Raw genomic sequence first — 20,926 nt, forward strand, 5'->3', positions numbered from 1 at the left:
TGGGATGTGGTGGAACGGGAGATTGGCATCATGGATGTGCAGCCGACAAATCTGCGGCAACTGTGTGATACCATCATGTCAATATGGACCAAAATCTCTGAGGAGCTTCCAGCACCTTGTTGTATCTATGCCACCAAGAATTGAGGCCGTTCTGAAGGCAAAAGGGGGGTCCAACCCGTTACTAGCAGGGTGTACCTAATAAAGTGGCCGCTGAGTGTATACTGTGTATATAATGTATAATATGACATCATCACGTGAGGCAATTGTTAGAGTGACATCATCTGTGAAGTCACACAACTCCCATCATCCTTAGTACAGGGAGGGGTATGGCGTCTGCCCTGTGTACACAGATAAGAAGGTTCTAGATGCCATCGCGGGGTGTGCAGCGTTCTGTGTCATGTTGTTCCAGATCAGCGGATAAGATCCTCAATGCTGCACCTGTCCATCAAATCAGCCTGGAAGTATGGGAACCCTCCGGTGACTCCTCAGCACATCACAGCCGCTAAACACAAATCATGGAGTCACCTGACCAGTGTATATCATCCCAGAGACCCCCGCAGGGGAGGGGACACCTGACCTGTGTATATCATCCCAGAGAGACCCCCGCAGGGGAGGGACACCTGACCTGTGCATATCATCCCTTAGAGACCCCCGCAGGGGAGGGGACACCTGACCAGTGTATATCATCCCAGAGACCCCTGCAGGGGAGGGGACACCTGACCTATGTATATCATCCCAGAGAGACCCCCGCAGGGGAGGGACACCTGACCTGTGCATATCATCCCTTAGAGACCCCCGCAGGGGAGGGGACACCTGACCAGTGTATATCATCCCAGAGACCCCCGCAGGGGAGGGGACACCTGACCTGTGTATATCATCCCAGAGAGACCCCCGCAGGGGAGGGACACCTGACCAGTGTATATCATCCCAGAGACCCCCGCAGGGGAGGGGACACCTGACCTATGTATATCATCCCAGAGAGACCCCCGCAGGGGAGAGACACCTGACCTGTGCATATCATCCCAGAGACCCCCGCAGGGGAGGGGACACCTGACCTATGTATATCATCCCAGAGACCCCCGCAGGGGAGGGGACACCTGACCTGTGCATATCATCCCTTAGAGACCCCCGCAGGGGAGGGACACCTGACCAGTGTATATCATCCCAGAGACCACCGCAGGGGAGGGGACACCTGACCAGTGTATATCATCCCAGAGACCCCCGCAGGGGAGGGACACCTGACCAGTATATATCATCCCAGAGACCCCCGCAGGGGAGGGGACACCTGACCAGTGTATATCATCCCAGAGAGACCCCCGCAGGGGAGCGACACCTGACCTGTGCATATCATCCCTTAGAGACCCCCGCAGGGGAGGGACACCTAACCTGTGCATATCATCCCTTAGAGACCCCCGCAGGGGAGGGGACACCTGACCAGTGTATATCATCCCAGAGACCCCCGCAGGGGAGAGACACCTGACCTGTGCACATCATCCCTTAGAGACCCCCGCAGGGGAGGGACACCTGACCTGTATATATCATCCCAGAGACCCCCGCAGGGAAGGAGACACCTGACCTGTATATATCATCCCAGAGAGACCCCCGCAGGGGAGGAGACACCACACACCTGACATCACCTGACCCCAGCTGTGTACCTGCATATGGCAGCATATGTAGAGACAATAGGTCAGTCCTATAATGTGTGTACTCTATATATGGCGGCACATGGCACCTTCAGGCAAGTGCGGCTGTACCCACACTTGGCAATGCCGCGCCCCCCCCCCCAAGTGATAGCTGACGCTGGAGACCCCCGGCCCCTAGAAATAAAGACAGCAGGCAGCGGCGGTTCCACAATCGTTAGTAATGTCTAATCTTTTTTTGTTATAAATATATTTACATTTAGAACATGAAATTATAATTCTTCCTCATTCTGCAGAAAAAGTCGAGATCTTAAGGCTTCATATTAAGGAAAGAAACGAGAGAGAAGTAAGCACCTGAAGATGGCCGCCGGTCAGGATCCCGCCGCGCTCGGCCGCAGATGGAGCAGGTTTAGGGAAGCCATGGAGGGTCGGTAGGAGGCGCTATGTGCACACTGACGGGTGGTGTGGGGCGAGGCTGCGGCCGGTGGAGACATGGTCACATAGTGTTAGGCACAGGAGACCCTCCACACCTCCGCCATGTCACCAGCAGAGCCGCCCCATCACATATAGAACATCGGGGCCTCATTGTGTTATCACAAGAGACGAGGACGAGGTGGGTGCAAGGCTTCCCCAGGTGAGGCACAACTACTACTCCCAGCCCTTAGCTGTCAGGGCATAATGGGGGTTGTAGTTTATGCAACACCTGGAGGGCTATGGGTTGGAGACGACTGGTCTAATACATAACAAGAGACTAAATTCCAGCGGTCAGGAGAAGTCATTACAATAAGAGTTAGGAGGATGAGGGAGTAGTCCGGGTTTCTGGGGGTTGCATAGTGCAATGGCCAAGGAAGCCCAAGCTAATCTGATGCTTCAGCTACAATGACGCTAGAGAAAGGGCCCCGCTCCCACGTCCAACACATCAATGTACCATGAAGCCTTCTGCAACTTACATTCACATTCTCAAGACCACTGCTTGCTGTCAGCTGATGGCCTTGGCTTAGATACACTGTGACCACTGCCTGCTGTCAGCTGATGGCCTCGGCTTAGATACACTGTGACATCTGCCTGCTGTCAGCTGATGGCCTTGGCTTAGATACACTGCGACATCTGCCTGGCATCAGCTGATGGCCTTGGCTTAGATACATTGTGACATCTGCCTCCCGTAAGCTGATGGCCTTGGCTTAGATACACTGGGACCACTGCCTGCTGTCAGCTGATGGCTTTGGCTTAGATACACTATGACTACTGCCTGCTGTCAGCTGATGGCCTTGGCTTAGATACACTATGACCACTGCCTGCTGATGACCTTGGCTTAGATACACTATGACCACTGCCTGCTGTCAGCTGATGGCCTTGGCTTAGATACACTATGACCACTGCCTGCTGTCAGCTGATGGCCTTGGCTTAGATCACTATGACCACTGCCTGCTGTCAGCTGATGGCCTTGGCTTAGATACACTATGACCACTGCCTGCTGATGACCTAGGCTTAGATACACTGTGACCATTGCCTGCTATCAGCTGATGGCCTTGGCTTAGATCACTATGACCACTGCCTGCTGTCAGCTGATGACCTAGGCTTAGATACACTGTGAACACTGCCTGCTATCAGCTGATGACCTAGGCTTAGATACACTGTGAACACTGCCTGCTGTCAGCTGATGACCTAGGCTTAGATACACTGTGAACACTGCCTGCTATCAGCTGATGGCCTTGGCTTAGATCACTATGACCACTGCCTGCTGTCAGCTGATGACCTAGGCTTAGATACACTGTGAACACTGCCTGCTATCAGCTGATGACCTAGGCTTAGATACACTGTGAACACTGCCTGCTATCAGCTGATGGCCTTGGCTTAGATCACTATGACCACTGCCTGCTGTCAGCTGATGGCTTTGGCTTAGATACACTATGACCACTGCCTGCTGATGACCTAGGCTTAGATACACTGTGACCACTGCCTGCTATCAGCTGATGGCCTTGGCTTAGATCACTATGACCACTGCCTGCTGTCAGCTGATGGCCTTGGCTTAGATACACTGTGACCACTGCCTGCTATCAGCTGATGGCCTTGGCTTAGATCACTATGACCATTGCCTGCTGTCAGCTGATGGCCTTGGCTTAGATACACTGTGACCACTGCCTGCTATCAGCTGATGGCCTTGGCTTAGATCACTATGACCACCGCCTGCTGTCAGCTGATGGCCTTGGCTTAGATCACTATGACCACCGCCTGCTGTCAGCTGATGACCTAGGCTTAGATACACTGTGACCACTGCCTGCTATCAGCTGATGGCCTTGGCTTAGATCACTATGACCACTGCCTGCTGTCAGCTGATGGCCTTGGCTTAGATCACTATGACCACTGCCTGCTGTCAGCTGATGGCCTTGGCTTAGATCACTATGACCACCGCCTGCTGTCAGCTGATGGCCTTGGCTTAGATACACTATGACCACTGCCTGCTGATGACCTAGGCTTAGATACACTGTGACCACTGCCTGCTATCAGCTGATGGCCTTGGCTTAGATCACTATGACCACTGCCTGCTGTCAGCTGATGGCCTTGGCTTAGATCACTATGACCACTGCCTGCTGTCAGCTGATGGCCTTGGCTTAGATCACTATGACCACCGCCTGCTGTCAGCTGATGGCCTTGGCTTAGATACACTATGACCACTGCCTGCTGATGACCTAGGCTTAGATACACTGTGACCACTGCCTGCTATCAGCTGATGGCCTTGGCTTAGATCACTATGACCACTGCCTGCTGTCAGCTGATGGCTTTGGCTTAGATACACTATGACCACTGCCTGCTGATGACCTAGGCTTAGATACACTGTGACCACTGCCTGCTATCAGCTGATGACCTAGGCTTAGATACACTGTGAACACTGCCTGCTATCAGCTGATGACCTAGGCTTAGATACACTGTGAACACTGCCTGCTGTCAGCTGATGACCTAGGCTTAGATACACTGTGAACACTGCCTGCTGTCAGCTGATGACCTAGGCTTAGATACACTATGACCACTGCCTGCTGTCAGCTGATGGCCTTGGCTTAGATACACTATGACCACTGCCTGCTGTCAGCTGACGGCCTTGGCTTAGATCACTATGACCACTGCCTGCTATCAGCTGACGGCCTTGGCTTAGATCACTATGACCACTGCCTGCTGTCAGCTGATGGCCTTGGCTTAGATACACTATGACCACTGCCTGCTGTCAGCTGATGGCCTTGGCTTAGATACACTATGACCACTGCCTGCTGTCAGCTGATGGTCTTGGCTTAGATGCACTGTTACAGTAGATGGTTTGGATGGATTGTTCCCCTTCACCGACATCAAGCAAAGATCTTGAAAAGTGTAATGAACTGTGATGAAATCCACTAGAAAGCAGCAGAATGTTCCATTATACAGTGATGACTGATCTCGGTGATCCCCAGCAGCGGCTCCAGATCAGATATTACAGCCTATGATCACATGGACATAGCCAAGTGGAGGACAGTGCAGGGGGAATATCCGGCCTGCACAGATGGCAGCCGTGCCCAGTCCTATTTGATGCTACCTGACATAATCCCTACAGTCAGCTACTCCCTCTATAGGGTTGTGAGGGTTATCATGCAAGCCGTCCAGTCCTCCCTCCAGAACTCACTTATCCTCTGCTGCCTCCCCGCACCGCTCCCACCTCTTCTGCAGTCTCAGCTCCATTTATTGCTAAGCCATCGACTGCCACCTTCAGATCCTCGCTGTAACATCCTTTGCTGCGTTCCCTATTTCCTGCACCCCAATAACCTCTCCCAGCACCCTATTTCCTGCACTGCTCGGCCATCTCCTCCTTACATCACTCAACTGTCTACCGCTTTCTCACTGCTTCTCCATCTCCCCTACCTCCTTTTCCCCACTCCGCTCGTTCGTCTCCCCTGCCTCCTCCTACCCGCACCGCTAGGCCATCTCCGCTGTTGCCTCCTCCCCGCACCACTAGGCCATCTCCTCTATTGCCTCCTCCTACCCGCACCGCTAGGCCATCTCCTCTGTTGCCCCCTCCCCGCACCGCTAGGCCATCTCCTCTGTTGCCCCCTCCCCGCACCGCTAGGCCATCTCCGCTGTTGCCTCCTCCCCGCACCGCAAGGCCATCTCCTCTATTGCCCCCTCCCCGCACCGCAAGGCCATCTCCTCTATTGCCCCCTCCCCGCACCGCTAGGCCATCTCCTCTATTGCCCCCTCCCCGCTAGGCCATCTCCTCTATTGCCTCCTCCCCGCACCGCTAGGCCATCTCCACTGTTGCCTCCTCCCCGCACCGCTAGGCCATCTCCTCTATTGCCTCCTCCCCGCACCACTACGCCATCTTCGCTGTTGCCTCCTCCCCGCACCGCTAGGCCATCTCCGCTGTTGCCTCCTCCCCGCACCGCTAGGCCATCTCCTCTATTGCCTCCTCTCCGCACCACTACGCCATCTTCGCTGTTGCCTCCTCCCCGCACCGCTAGGCCATCTCCGCTGTTGCCTCCTCCCCGCACCGCTAGGCCATCTCCGCTGTTGCCTCCTGCCCGCACCGCTAGGCCATCTTCGCTGTTGCCTCCTCCCCGGACCGCTAGGCCATCTCCGCTGTTGCCTCCTCCCCGCACCGCTAGGCCATCTTCGCTGTTGCCTCCTCCCCGCACCGCTCACTTACAGGATCATGGCTACTTATCTGCTGCAAGTTTTATTGATTAGTTGCTCAGTCTTCTATAAGAGCGGCAGTGCAGTGCCGGAACCTCGCCCATAGTCACAAGCAGTCAGGAGGTATGTGTATATAGGGCCTGCTTCCTTCTAACAAAGCAGGAGGATGGCATCAGCGGTGAGAAGAACATTGCCGGACACTCTCGTTCTGCCACTGTCAAGCACCTATAGCCCTTCTCCACAAATGAAAAATACTCATTCACAACACAGCAACAAAAATGGGGGTGGATTTACTCTTCGTCTTCGCCTCAGGCTTCCCCGCAGCGTCAACGGCAGATTTCATGTTGATACAACAAATGTTATCGACTTCACTGATGCGTCTCCATAGTGCAAAAGAGTACAATCTTCCTCTTTTCTGGATCATGTGATGGTCACATGATGCTCAGCAAGGCGAAAGGTCATCAGCAACAAAAAAAAAAAAAAAAAAAAAAAAAAGAGGAAAAGAAAACAACAAGAATGGAGGGAGGGGCGCCTAAAGCGCGGAGTGCGAGTCTTGGATCAGTCTCTGGAGATCAGCACAATCCGTCTTGTGCTTATTAGTCAGTTATTTCCACTTCAGTCCTTTAGATATTTGGCTAATGGCTTTTAGTTTTATAAGTTGGCAACTGTTAGCGGAGCGGCGGGCCGGCCGGGGTTACTTCACTTTCTGAGCCCACTTCAGGTCGTCCGATCGGGGCTTCTCACCCGTCATCCCCTGGATGAGGTCTTCAAGACGTTTCCAGAATCCAATCTTCTCGAGAGGGTAGTTCAGCCAACCTTAATGACAAGAAGAAAAAAAAACAGGTGAGGATGCACAGGGGGCAGCATGGACCCCTCCAAGGGCAGACCACCGGTATACCCTGATAAAGTCTCCCAGCAGCCCCTGCTTGCTCACAGTCCTTATTCTAGGCTCTGCACAGGGTGTGACATCCCCCCCCCCCCCCCCCCAAGGTCCTTGTTCTCACCAGTGGTGATGCAGAAATATGTCTCGTGTGGAGATACATGGTGGATGCGGTGGTGCTTGCGGGGTAGGATGATGTGCCAGTCCTGAAGGAAGACCACCCAGGAAGGAAGACCGAAGTACGTGTGAGACCACTTGTGAATCTGGTTGGTGAGCGTCACAAACATCGCCAGGGCAAAGATGAAACATTCAGCAGCGTATGACTTATAGAGGTGATCTGTGAGGGAAAAGAGTCACATGATGCCTGGGCACATGAGCGATACATACAATGAGCTGCACTCGTTATTCTGCTGTTATATCGTGTCCTATGCTCCAGAGCTGCACTCGCTATTCCAAATTGTGGAATTGCCCCCGTAGGAACATCACTAAGAATAATGAGGCAGCTCCGGACGCGAACGGAGTATTACAGATAATATAGCTGTAGACCATTGAAGGAGACATGGAGGCAACACTGTGACATGGATTATGTGAGGCATTCGCCTCCATTACTTTCACTACCTGGAGAGAGGAAGAGGAATTTGTAGGCCATGCAGCCCAGAGGAATGACGGTCAGCATGCAGTTGTCGCCATTGGTTTCAATGAAGTCGTGTCTGGTGATGGCTGTGGGGTCGATGTGATGCTCCCGGAAGGGTCGTATAAAGGCCTGAAATAGAAGATAGCACCGTGTCAAGGCAGGAACAGACATACACCTCCCAGCCTGACACCAGGGAGTAATAGATTGTATACACCTGTCCTACAGTCACCCCCCCAGCCTGACATGGCTGATACCAGGGAGTAATAGATTGTATATACCTGTCCTACAGTCACCCCCCCCCCCCCAGCCTGACATGGCTGATACCAGAGAGTAATAGATTGTATATACCTGTCCTACAGTCACCCCCCCCCCCAGCCTGACATGGCTGATACCAGAGAGTAATAGATTGTATATACCTGTCCTACAGTCACCCCCCCCAGCCTGACATGGCTGATACCAGAGAGTAATAGATTGAATATACCTGTCCTACAGTCACCCCCCCCCCCCCAGCCTGACATGGCTGATACCAGAGAGTAATAGATTGTATATACCTGTCCTACAGTCACCCCCCCCAGCCTGACATGGCTGATACCAGAGAGTAATATATTGAATATACCTGTCCTACAGTCACCCCCCCCCCCCCCAGCCTGACATGGCTGATACCAAAGAGTAATAGATTGAATATACCTGTCCTACAGTCACCCCCCCCCAGCCTGACATGGCTGATACCAGAGAGTAATAGATTGTATATACATGTCCTACACCCCCTTCCCAGCCTGACATGGCTGATACCAGAGAGTAATAGATTGAATATACCTGTCCTACAGTCACCCCCCCCCCCCAGCCTGACATGGCTGATACCAGAGAGTAATAGATTGAATATACCTGTCCTACAGTCACCCCCCCCCCCCCAGCCTGACATGGCTAATACCAGAGAGTAATAGATTGTATATACCTGTCCTACAGTCACCCCCCCCCCCCAGACTGACATGGCTGATACCAGAGAGTAATAGATTGTATATACCTGTCCTACAGTCCCCCCCCCCCGACTGACATGGCTGATACTACAGAGTAATAGATTGTATATACCTGTCCTACAGTCACCCCCCCCCCAGCCTGACATGGCTGATACTAGAGAGTAATAGATTGTATATACCTGTCCTACAGTCACACCCCCCCCCAGACTGACATGGCTGATACCAGAGAGTAATAGATTGTATATACCTGTCCTACAGTCCCCCCCCGACTGACATGGCTGATACTAGAGAGTAATAGATTGTATATACCTGTCCTACAGTCACCCCCCCCCCCCCCCCCAGCCTGACATGGCTGATACTAGAGAGTAATAGTACCAGTGGTGAAAAGGTAGTTTCAGTCTTATGTTGAGTGGCGGACAACAGGGAACAGCCATCTACAGAACCAATACAGTAAAGTAAACAGAGGCAATCAGGTCTCAGAATTAGGTCACATGACTCACCTTTCCCACAATGGGCAGCTCCACAGAGCCCCAGGTGTCAGCTCCCCAATGCACCAGTCCGGATGCGAAGTCAGCTGTCACGATCCCTGCAACTAGACAGAGGACAGGAGTGAGTGCACAACAAGGGGTTAACCAGGAAACAGTCAGTATTCCTCAGCATCGGCTGCTCAGAGTTCGGGAAAGCCGGTGCGGTGAGGAGGGGGAGTGTCAGCATCAGCACGGTATCTCTTCCACCATCATTTATGGCTTTACGGCGGCTCTTCACACCCTGCTATCACTGTGTACACTCAGCCCTTATCTCCCACTAATATTCACTGCACTATTTACCTACTGACTATAGAGGAGGAGCAACGTCCAACAGAGCATCACATCTCTGTGACATCACTGCTCATCCAGAGCTGCAATCACAACGCTGCTTCACTGGATGATGGGAATCACAGCCCTGCAACAGCTGAAGAGCATGAATGTAGACAGCGCCCTATAGCTCCCTCCGGGTCATACAGTCCCGGGCCACCCCTATATATGGTGTAGGAGGTAGTCACAGCCCCGCCCCCTGTATGACATCACTGATATATTAGCTAAATAGTTAAATAAGTATGACACAATGGCTGTGATGTTACTAGGCTGAAAACCAGCTGAGGGTTTGTTACAATGTGCTCAGTGATTCCTGGACTGAGGAGAACAATTACTGTAGCCCAGTGATCCCCACCCAGCGGCCCTCCAGCCCTCCCATCATTTGCTGGGAGTTGTAGTCCTGCTGGAGAGCAAGAGGTAAGGCTCAAATCCAGAGCAGCAAAGGAGCTCGGATGACACTCGTCAACTAATAGCAACATAGCGAGCGCAGCTCTGGAGGTGACCGGGTCCAGGACAAGATAAAGACTCAGCAGCTAATCCTGGACAGGGGAGGAGGGGGTTAACCTCCAGAGTAGCGCTCACATTACACATCACGGCAGAATTCCCTCCTCATCCTCAGGGAGAAGCGTTAAGTCTGATGCAGATTATGACCCTCCGGGGACGACTCCTGTCAGCCAATTCATCACTCTGTGCACCCAGGGGCTCCGGGCCTCACAGGGAGTCTATGTAGAGATGAGAGACCCTGTGTATATCCGTCTGTAAGTATGATGGTAAATGTGTGTATATATGTAATCCCCTGTATAGGGGCCCTCGGGTGTTATCCCTGCGTCTAGGGGCGGGGGTGACACACTATCTCATCATGTATTGTTGTCAGTCCGGGTTACTTAGTGACCGGGCGACATTTCTCAGATATTTGCTGAATCATGTGACACACGTGAGGAATGGCGATGGTGACGGGCTGGGTCAGCACATTAGATGTGTAGGGTCTGGGGGAGGACAGCCCATGGCCACATCTGAACCAGGAACTTTGTGGCCACAGTATGGGGAGAGATCTATAGGAACATCAAGAACAGGAGCCCCCCCTCCTTCCCCATAGACAGGTGTGATATCAGGGAGGGGGCACATACTTTTGGTCGGCCTCACTTACCTACACTGAGGACAATGCTGGCTGTGTGTTCGATGCTGAAGTACCGCACCAAGTTGCAGAAATTGAAGGACATGAGGAGGAAGCAGAGGATGACGGAGACCCATTCCTGTAGCCTCTTCCCTGCAGAGAAGAAGACACCATTATAAATGATCAGGGACAGCGCCCCACAGTGGACTGTGGAGAGTGAGTCACACTCAGTATTATATAACTACATATAAAGGATAGGCTACCACTCAGGACTATACAGATACGGGCTAGGCGCCCACTCGGCACTATACAGATACGGGCTAGGCGCCCACTCGGCACTATACAGATACGGGCTAGGCGCCCACTCGGCACTATACAGATACGGGCTAGGCGCCCACTCGGCACTATACAGATACGGGCTAGGCGCCCACTCGGCACTATACAGATACGGGCTAGGCGCCCACTCGGCACTATACAGATACGGGCTAGGCGCCCACTCGGCACTATACAGATACGGGCTAGGCGCCCACTCGGCACTATACAGATACGGGCTAGGCGCCCACTCGGCACTATACAGATACGGGCTAGGCGCCCACTCGGCACTATACAGATACGGGCTAGGCGCCCACTCGGCACTATACAGATACGGGCTAGGCGCCCACTCGGCACTATACAGATACGGGCTAGGCGCCCACTCGGCACTATACAGATACGGGCTAGGCGCCCACTCGGCACTATACAGATACGGGCTAGGCGCCCACTCGGCACTATACAGATACGGGCTAGGCGCCCACTCGGCACTATACAGATACGGGCTAGGCGCCCACTCGGCACTATACAGATACGGGCTAGGCGCCCACTCGGCACTATACAGATACGGGCTAGGCGCCCACTCGGCACTATACAGATACGGGCTAGGCGCCCACTCGGCACTATACAGATACGGGCTAGGCGCCCACTCGGCACTATACAGATACGGGCTAGGCGCCCACTCGGCACTATACAGATACGGGCTAGGCGCCCACTCGGCACTATACAGATACGGGCTAGGCGCCCACTCGGCACTATACAGATACGGGCTAGGCGCCCACTCGGCACTATACAGATACGGGCTAGGCGCCCACTCGGCACTATACAGATACGGGCTAGGCGCCCACTCGGCACTATACAGATACGGGCTAGGCGCCCACTCGGCACTATACAGATACGGGCTAGGCGCCCACTCGGCACTATACAGATACGGGCTAGGCGCCCACTCGGCACTATACAGATACGGGCTAGGCGCCCACTCGGCACTATACAGATACGGGCTAGGCGCCCACTCGGCACTATACAGATACGGGCTAGGCGCCCACTCGGCACTATACAGATACGGGCTAGGCGCCCACTCGGCACTATACAGATACGGGCTAGGCGCCCACTCGGCACTATACAGATACGGGCTAGGCGCCCACTCGGCACTATACAGATACGGGCTAGGCGCCCACTCGGCACTATACAGATACGGGCTAGGCGCCCACTCGGCACTATACAGATACGGGCTAGGCGCCCACTCGGCACTATACAGATACGGGCTAGGCGCCCACTCGGCACTATACAGATACGGGCTAGGCGCCCACTCGGCACTATACAGATACGGGCTAGGCGCCCACTCGGCACTATACAGATACGGGCTAGGCGCCCACTCGGCACTATACAGATACGGGCTAGGCGCCCACTCGGCACTATACAGATACGGGCTAGGCGCCCACTCGGCACTATACAGATACGGGCTAGGCGCCCACTCGGCACTATACAGATACGGGCTAGGCGCCCACTCGGCACTATACAGATACGGGCTAGGCGCCCACTCGGCACTATACAGATACGGGCTAGGCGCCCACTCGGCACTATACAGATACGGGCTAGGCGCCCACTCGGCACTATACAGATACGGGCTAGGCGCCCACTCGGCACTATACAGATACGGGCTAGGCGCCCACTCGGCACTATACAGATACGGGCTAGGCGCCCACTCGGCACTATACAGATACGGGCTAGGCGCCCACTCGGCACTATACAGATACGGGCTAGGCGCCCACTCGGCACTATATGTAAGAGAAAAAGCAGCAGGAAATCAGAGAGTGATGACGATGCCAGAAGCAAAGGACGCCACAACCGAGGTGCAACCAGAACGTGATCAAAGTGTGCTCTCATAGGGCATCTGACAAACAGCAGCTTATAACCCCTGCCTGTGGCTCAGGATGAACAGGCCTATAATACAGTGCAGGGAATTATGGGAGGCCACAGTAACTATAAAGGCATACACCACTTCCTGCAGGACATACAGCAGCTAATAAGTATGGGAAGACTGGAGATTTTTAAATAGAAGTAAATTACAAATCTATATAACCTTCTCAAACCAGTTGATTTGAAATAAAAAAGACTTGCCGGAGTACCCCTTTAACCTGTACACCAGTGGGTCCGGCGGCACTATGAAGTGAGCTCAAGGGCTGAGCTCACTTCATATCCCGTGGGGACCGGCTGCTATCAGCAGCTAGGTCCTCACTGTTAATGACAGGCTGCCACGCTCGCTCAGCAGGCCGCCATTAAACCCTGCAGTGCTGCGATCCCAGAGCTGTGCTTGTGTCACTGACAGATCGGGACCCCTGCAGCGTGAAAGCGGAGTTCCGATCGTTCTATCTGACTGCCGGAGGTCCCTTACCTTCCTCCCGGCAGTCAGATCGGCGATCAATGTATAGAGTCTGTACAGGCAGGCTCTATGCACTGATCACGGATAACACTGATCAATGCTATGGCTATGGCATGGCATAGCAATGATCAGTGTATTAAATCCAATGTAAAAATGTTTAAGTCCCCTAAGGGGACATAGTGTGTTATAAAACATATAAATTAAAAAATACAAACATATTATATACCGTAGCATGCGTAATCCTCCAATATTGTTTCTGCACGGTGAACGGCGTAAACAAAAAGCGGTAAAAAGACGACAAGATTGGTGCTTTTTGTTCCATTTTCTTTTTTTTTTTAAGTAATAAAAATTGATCAATACGTCGCATCTACACAAATATGGTGTTGATAAAAACTAGACATCATGGCAGAAAAAATAAAAGCGCTATAAGAGTGACAATAGGGCCATTGTAATCATACCGATTTGCAAAAAAAAAAAAAAATTAATAAAAATAGAACATTAGAAAAGCGATATAACCTGCATATAGCTGTACTCAGACTGACCTATAGAATAAAGATATCGGGGGGAGATTTATCAAATATGGTGTACAGTGACACTGGCTCAGTCGCCCCCGGCAACCAATCAGATAAATGATATTTGGAGGTTCTGTCATACATGGTATGATAGATTGAAAAAGACGCCATTACAAAGTACACCTGTTCCTGAAAAAAAGCAATCCCTCACGTGGCCGTGTAGCTGGAGAAATCTAAGTGTTATGGCTCTTAGAAGGAGAGGAGAAAAAAAAGAAAACACAAAACTGAAAATTGTCCCGATCCTTAAGGCCATTTTGGGCTCTGTCCTTACAGCGACTCTGTACCCACAATCTGACCCCCCAAACCGCTTGTACTGCCAGATAGCTGCTATTAATCTAAGATCTGTCCTGAGGTCCGTTCGGCAGGTGATGAAGTTATGGTCCTAAAAAACAACTTTTAAACTTGTGTGTGCCCTAGGATTGCGAAGTCTCCCCGTCCCTCCTCATTATAACAAATGCCTCTAGAACAATTTCTCCTAATTATCACCTGTGTGGGCTGGATCGTTAAGGCACCTGTGCAGAGTTCAGACACGTGATGAATAGGAAAAATCCTGCCTGGGGCATTCCTAATGATGAAGAGGGTGGGGAGGAGGGACAGAGAGGCGGTGCAAGCCTAGGGCATAGACACTCTAGGCCACGTCAATTTGACACAGGGCTGCAAGTTTAAAAGTTGTTTTTTAGGACAATAACTGCATCACCTGCCGATCAGACCCCAGGACAGATCTTGGATTAAAAGCAGCTGACAGTTCAAGCATTTTTTTTTTTTTTGGGGGGGGGGGGGGGGGGGCGGATTGGGTACACAGTCACTTTGAGGGGTTAATTTAGTGCAAAAATACACATCATAAAGTTTGGATTTGTACTCAACTGAAACTGATAGGGTGCAGGTAACACTGTCACTGCACCAACAAGCACTTCTACAGCCCATAGACTGGTACCTGCACCCTATCAGTCCAGGATCCATCACTTCACTATACACAGTGATCCCTGGACTGGGGGTCCATCACCTCACTATACAGAGTGATCCTTGGACTGGGGATCCATCTTGTCATTATACACAGTGATGACTGGACTGGGGATCCATTGTGTCACTATACACAGTGATGACTAGACTGGGGATCCAGCGTGTCACTATACACAGTGATGACTGGACTGGGGATCCATTGTGTCACTATACACAGTGATCCCTGGACTGGGAATCCATCCTGTCACTATACACAGTGATCCCTGGACTGGGGGTCCATCACCTCACTATACAGAGTGATCCTTGGACTGGGGATCCATCTTGTCACTATACACAGTGATGACTGGACTGGGGATCCATTGTGTCACTATACACAGTGATGACTAGACTGGGGATCCATCGTGTCACGTCACTATACACAGTGATGACTAGACTGGGGATCCATCGTGTCACGTCACTATACACAGTGATGACTAGACTGGGGATCCATCGTGTCACGTCACTATACACAGTGATGACTAGACTGCGGATCCATCGTGTCACTATACACAGTGATGACTGGACTGGGGATCCATTGTGTCACTATACACAGTGATGACTGGACTGGGGATCCATCGTGTCACTATACACAGTGATGACTGGACTGGGGATCCATTGTGTCACTATACACAGTGATGACTAGACTGGGGATCCATCGTGTCACTATACACAGTGATGACCAGACTGGGGATCCAGCGTGTCACTATACACAGTGATCCCTGGACTGGGGATCCATTGTGTCACTATACACAGTGATGACTAGACTGGGGATCCAGCGTGTCACTATACACAGTGATGACTAGACTGGGGATCCATCGTGTCACTATACACAGTGATCCCTGGACTGGGGATCCATCGTGTCACTATACACAGTGATCCCTGGACTGGGGATCCATCGTGTCACTATACACAGTGATCCCTGGACTGGGGATCCATCGTGTCACTATACACAGTGATCCCTGGACTGGGGATCCATCGTGTCACTATACACAGTGATCCCTGGACTGGGGATCCATCGTGTCACTATACACAGTGATCCCTGGACTGGGGATCCATCGTGTCACTATACACAGTGATCGCTGGACTGGGGATCCATCGTGTCCCTATACACAGCGATCCCTGGACTGGGGATCCATCGGGTCACTATACACAGCGATCCCTGGACTGGGGATCCAGCGTCACTATACACAGTGATTGCTGGACTGGGGATCCATCGTGTCACTATACACAGTGATGACTAGACTGGGGATCCAGCGTGTCACTATACACAGTGATGACTGGACTGGGGATCCATCGTGTCACTATACACAGTGATCCCTGGACTGGGGATCCATCGTGTCACTATATACAGTGATCCCTGGACTGGGGATCCATCGTGTCACTATACACAGTCGCTCCGGTAATCTGACTGAGCTCTGATTATCACCGTATTTTTGGCCAGGACAGAAGGAAGATTTAGAGGTGACCAGAGACAACACGTCTAATACTCTGGATCTGCAATCAGGTACACCCATGTGACAGGACGCCTGTGATGTGTGTATACAGGGCCAGGGGCTCCTGTCTGTATCCAGGATATTCACCATACAAACAACCCGCACCTCATCTCCAAGAGACACAACGGCTGCACTACAGAACACTCCTCCTGCTGCTCCACCTGTCACCTACATACCAGCAGCTTATCTCCGCTCATACAACTCTGCTACATCTACACAGACAGACTGCACAGGAGGAACAGGTTATACCAGACCTCTATACCCCAGATCATAACATCCCCAACACACAGCACTGCATTGTGGGAGATCACATATGATATATAACAGTAGAATACTGAGTGCAGCTCTGGAGGATAAAGGCTTGTTTGCTCCTTGTTCCCTGCTCACGACCTGCCGCTATTCCACACGGCAGCAGCGAGCGGGTGAGTCCAGGCAGGGCCGGGGGGAGATCGACAGCAGCAGATCGCTGCTATATAAGTCGTTTGTCTTTCAACACGTTGAAAGACAAACAACCTTAACAATCAGCTGACATGAACGATGTCGGCTGATCATTGCCTTCTATTCCGATATCGGCCGATAATCGTTCCGTGGAATAGGGCCTTAAATTGACTGTACCACCAGGCCCAGGCTTAAGCACTGGAGGCGGCCAACCCCCCCTTAGTGGGAGGGAACCCCGGCTCTCTATGATAGGGTTCCATTGATTCTAATGGAGTCACGTCATGGACGGGCGGGGGTTTCTTCCCACTGGGGATGGGTCAGCCCGCCTCAAGTGCTTCAGCCGGGGCCTGGTGGTACAGTCACTTTAAGACATGATGTAACAGCAAAATAGTGAGTGCAGCTCTAGAGGAGGGGGATACAGTCAACTTGGGAGCAGAGGAGAAAGGGGGGCAAACAGTCACCTCAGGGGAGGAGGAGGGGGGAACACAGTCACCTCAGGGGAGGAGGAGGGGGGAACACAGTCACCTCAGGGGAGGAGGAGGGGGGAACACAGTCACCTCAGGGGAGGAGGAGGGGGGAACACAGTCACCTCAGGGGAGGAGGAGGGGGGAACACAGTCACCTCAGGGGAGGAGGAGGGGGGAACACAGTCACCTCAGGGGAGGAGGAGGGGGGAACACAGTCACCTCAGGGGAGGAGGAGGGGGGAACACAGTCACCTCAGGGGAGGAGGAGGGGGGAACACAGTCACCTCAGGGGAGGAGGAGGGGGGAACACAGTCACCTCAGGGGAGGAGGAGGGGGGAACACAGTCACCTCAGGGGAGGAGGAGGGGGGAACACAGTCACCTCAGGGGAGGAGGAGGGGGGAACACAGTCACCTCAGGGGAGGAGGAGGGGGGAACACAGTCACCTCAGGGGAGGAGGAGGGGGGAACACAGTCACCTCAGGGGAGGAGGAGGGGGGAACACAGTCACCTCAGGGGAGGAGGAGGGGGAAACACAGTCACCTCAGGGGAGGAGGGGGGGACACAGTCACCTCAGGGGAGGAGGGGGGGACACAGTCACCTCAGGGGAGGAGGAGGGGGAACACAGTCACCTCAGGGGAGGAGGAGGGGGAACACAGTCACCTCAGGGGAGGAGGAGGGGGAACACAGTCACCTCAGGGGAGGAGGAGGGGGAACACAGTCACCTCAGGGGAGGAGGAGGGGGAACACAGTCACCTCAGGGGAGGAGGAGGGGGAACACAGTCACCTCAGGGGAGGAGGAGGGGGAACACAGTCACCTCAGGGGAGGAGGAGGGGGAACACAGTCACCTCAGGGGAGGAGGAGGGGGAACACAGTCACCTCAGGGGAGGAGGAGGGGGAACACAGTCACCTCAGGGGAGGAGGAGGGGGAACACAGTCACCTCAGGGGAGGAGGAGGGGGAACACAGTCACCTCAGGGGAGGAGGAGGGGGAACACAGTCACCTCAGGGGAGGAGGAGGGGGAACACAGTCACCTCAGGGGAGGAGGAGGGGGAACACAGTCACCTCAGGGGAGGAGGAGGGGGAACACAGTCACCTCAGGGGAGGAGGAGGGGGAACACAGTCACCTCAGGGGAGGAGGAGGGGGAACACAGTCACCTCAGGGGAGGAGGAGGGGGAACACAGTCACCTCAGGGGAGGAGGAGGGGGAACACAGTCACCTCAGGGGAGGAGGAGGGGGAACACAGTCACCTCAGGGGAGGAGGAGGGGGAACACAGTCACCTCAGGGGAGGAGGAGGGGGAACACAGTCACCTCAGGGGAGGAGGAGGGGACACAGTCACCTCAGGGGAGGAGGAGGGGGAACACAGTCACCTCAGGGGAGGAGGAGGGGGAACACAGTCACCTCAGGGGAGGAGGAGGGGGGGGACACAGTCACCTCAGGGGAGGAGGAGGAGGAGGGGGGAACACAGTCACCTCAGGGGAGGAGTAGGAGGGGGGAACACAGTCACCTCAGGGGAGGAGGAGGAGGGGGGGAACACAGTCACCTCAGAGGAGGAGGGGGTAACAGTCACCTCAGGGGAGGAGGAGAAGGAGGGGGGGACACAGTCACCTCAGGGGAGGAGGAGAAGGAGGGGGGGACACAGTCACCTCAGGGGAGGAGGAGGAGGAGGAGCGGGGGACACAGTCACCTCAGGGGAGGAGGGGGGGACACAGTCACCTCAGGGGAGGAGGGGGGGACACAGTCACCTCAGGGGAGGAGGGGGGGACACAGTCACCTCAGGGGAGGAGGGGGGGACACAGTCACCTCAGGGGAGGAGGGGGGGACACAGTCACCTCAGGGGAGGAGGGGGGGACACAGTCACCTCAGGGGAGGAGGAGGGGGAACACAGTCACCTCAGGGGAGGAGGAGGGGACACAGTCACCTCAGGGGAGGAGGAGGGGGAACACAGTCACCTCAGGGGAGGAGGAGGAGGGGGAACACAGTCACCTCAGGGGAGGAGGAGGAGGGGGGAACACAGTCACCTCAGGGGAGGAGGAGGAGGGGGGGAACACAGTCACCTCAGGGGAGGAGGAGGAGGGGGGGAACACAGTCACCTCAGGGGAGGAGGAGGAGGGGGGGAACACAGTCACCTCAGGGGAGGAGGAGGAGGGGGGGAACACAGTCACCTCAGGGGAGGAGGAGGAGGGGGTAACAGTCACCTCAGGGGAGGAGGAGGAGGGGGGGAACACAGTCACCTCAGGGGAGGAGGAGGAGGGGGGGAACACAGTCACCTCAGGGGAGGAGGAGGAGGGGGTAACAGTCACCTCAGGGGAGGAGGAGGAGGGGGGGAACACAGTCACCTCAGGGGAGGAGGAGGGGGGGGAACACAGTCACCTCAGGGGGGGGGGAGGGGGGGGAACACAGTCACCTCAGGGGAGGAGGAGGAGGGGGGACACAGTGAGGGGTGGGGGCGCACTGACAGGACACGTGTTGCCATGGAGACCCCGCTCCTCGGGTTTATGTTGAGGTTCTGCAGCATCTCGGTTCCCGGCGCCCCGGGCTCGCACACCGGCAGGAGACATGCTGAGCTGGAGCAGTGAGCGGCCCCGGGTGTGTCCGCCCCTCACTCCGCCGTCTGTCAGCAGCTTACCTGGAGAGTAGAGTTCCGCGAGCTCCCTGGCGCCGGCGTGCTGGGAGCCCCACCTCGGCGGCTCCGGCCGCTCCTGTCGTCCGCTCTCCGCCCGTTCTCCCTCCTCGGCCATCGGGCAGAGCCGGGGGTCACTGTCGGCTCCTCCGTACACCGTCCTCGCCATGATCACGACCAGCCAATCACAGAGGCCGCAGTCACCCGCTAGGTAGCAGATTGGAGCAGCTGGAAGAGGGGCGGGAAGGTCTGGCCAATAGAAAGGAAGGAACGTGAATCAGCAGCCAATCGGCGGGCTTCCACGCAAGGTATGCATGTGACATGTGGCCAATGGGAGCACAGCAGGGTCCTGAGGCAGGGTGGTGGCGCATAGAACGGCTCAGTGGGCGGATGCCTGTGGACCATGAGGGGGAGGCTTGTTGCTGCTCTGTGCCCCGGGCCACGTCCACTCCCCACACGGGCACCGCGCCGTGCTGCTCAGTGTGCACGTGTGTCACGCCTCCCCGGGGAGCGCCATTCACCGACAGCGAGCATAGTATGAGAATGGCTAAGAAGTAAAACACGGCTGAACGTAGGCCGGGGCCCGCGATGTGGCTCTAATGTACACAGGGGCCCCGGGGTTACCTGAACCCCGCCCCAGAGTGTATCACACTGACAGGCTTATGCTACGTTTATACAGAGCGATAATTTGACCAATCGATCGTTTAACGATTTGGTTTTTATAACGATTAGCATTTAGACGAATAAATCGTTAGAAAAATTGAAAATTCGTAAGAAAAATTCTTACTGCAATCGTTTTTAAGATCGCTTAAGCCCATCTTTTACATAGGGTAAATCGGTGAAAGACTTTACACGAAGGGATCTGCCAATATTCAGCGAATGATGAACAAA

The 20,926-nt window shown here is 54.1% G+C and overlaps 1 protein-coding gene and 1 long non-coding RNA gene across 2 annotated transcripts; both read right to left on the reverse strand.

Annotated features, from left to right (window-relative positions):
* Nucleotides 1–3,272: 3,272 nt before the first annotated feature.
* On the reverse strand, nt 3,273–3,671 carry LOC138772336 (uncharacterized). The gene is made up of 2 exons (XR_011359749.1): nt 3,573–3,671; nt 3,273–3,488 (listed from the first exon to the last, which is right to left on the reverse strand). It is a non-coding gene; the product is annotated as an uncharacterized lncRNA (long non-coding RNA).
* A 2,200-nt stretch (nt 3,672–5,871) lies between these two features.
* On the reverse strand, nt 5,872–20,417 carry PEDS1 (plasmanylethanolamine desaturase 1). Its single transcript, XM_069951935.1, has 6 exons — nt 20,042–20,417; nt 10,786–10,905; nt 9,285–9,376; nt 7,792–7,936; nt 7,298–7,510; nt 5,872–7,109 (listed from the first exon to the last, which is right to left on the reverse strand). The coding sequence occupies exons 1-6, from the start codon at nt 20,202–20,204 to the stop codon at nt 6,988–6,990; spliced, it is 855 nt and encodes a 284-aa protein (XP_069808036.1). The 5' UTR covers nt 20,205–20,417; the 3' UTR covers nt 5,872–6,987.
* Nucleotides 20,418–20,926: the final 509 nt, after the last annotated feature.

The sequence above is a fragment of the Dendropsophus ebraccatus genome, chromosome 14 (genome assembly GCF_027789765.1).
Source record: "Dendropsophus ebraccatus isolate aDenEbr1 chromosome 14, aDenEbr1.pat, whole genome shotgun sequence".
NCBI classification, from domain to species: Eukaryota; Metazoa; Chordata; class Amphibia; order Anura; family Hylidae; genus Dendropsophus; species Dendropsophus ebraccatus.

Coding starts and splice junctions, on each gene's coding strand:
- PEDS1 (XM_069951935.1), bottom strand. CDS start 20,204: ATGGCGAGGACGGTGTACGGAGGAGCCGACAGTGACCCCCGGCTCTGC. Junction 9,377..10,785: donor CAGCATTGTCCTCAGTGTAG/GTAAGTGAGGCC, acceptor TCCTCTGTCTAG/TTGCAGGGATCGTGACAGCT. Junction 7,110..7,297: donor ATATTTCTGCATCACCACTG/GTGAGAACAAGG, acceptor CTTGTCATTAAG/GTTGGCTGAACTACCCTCTC.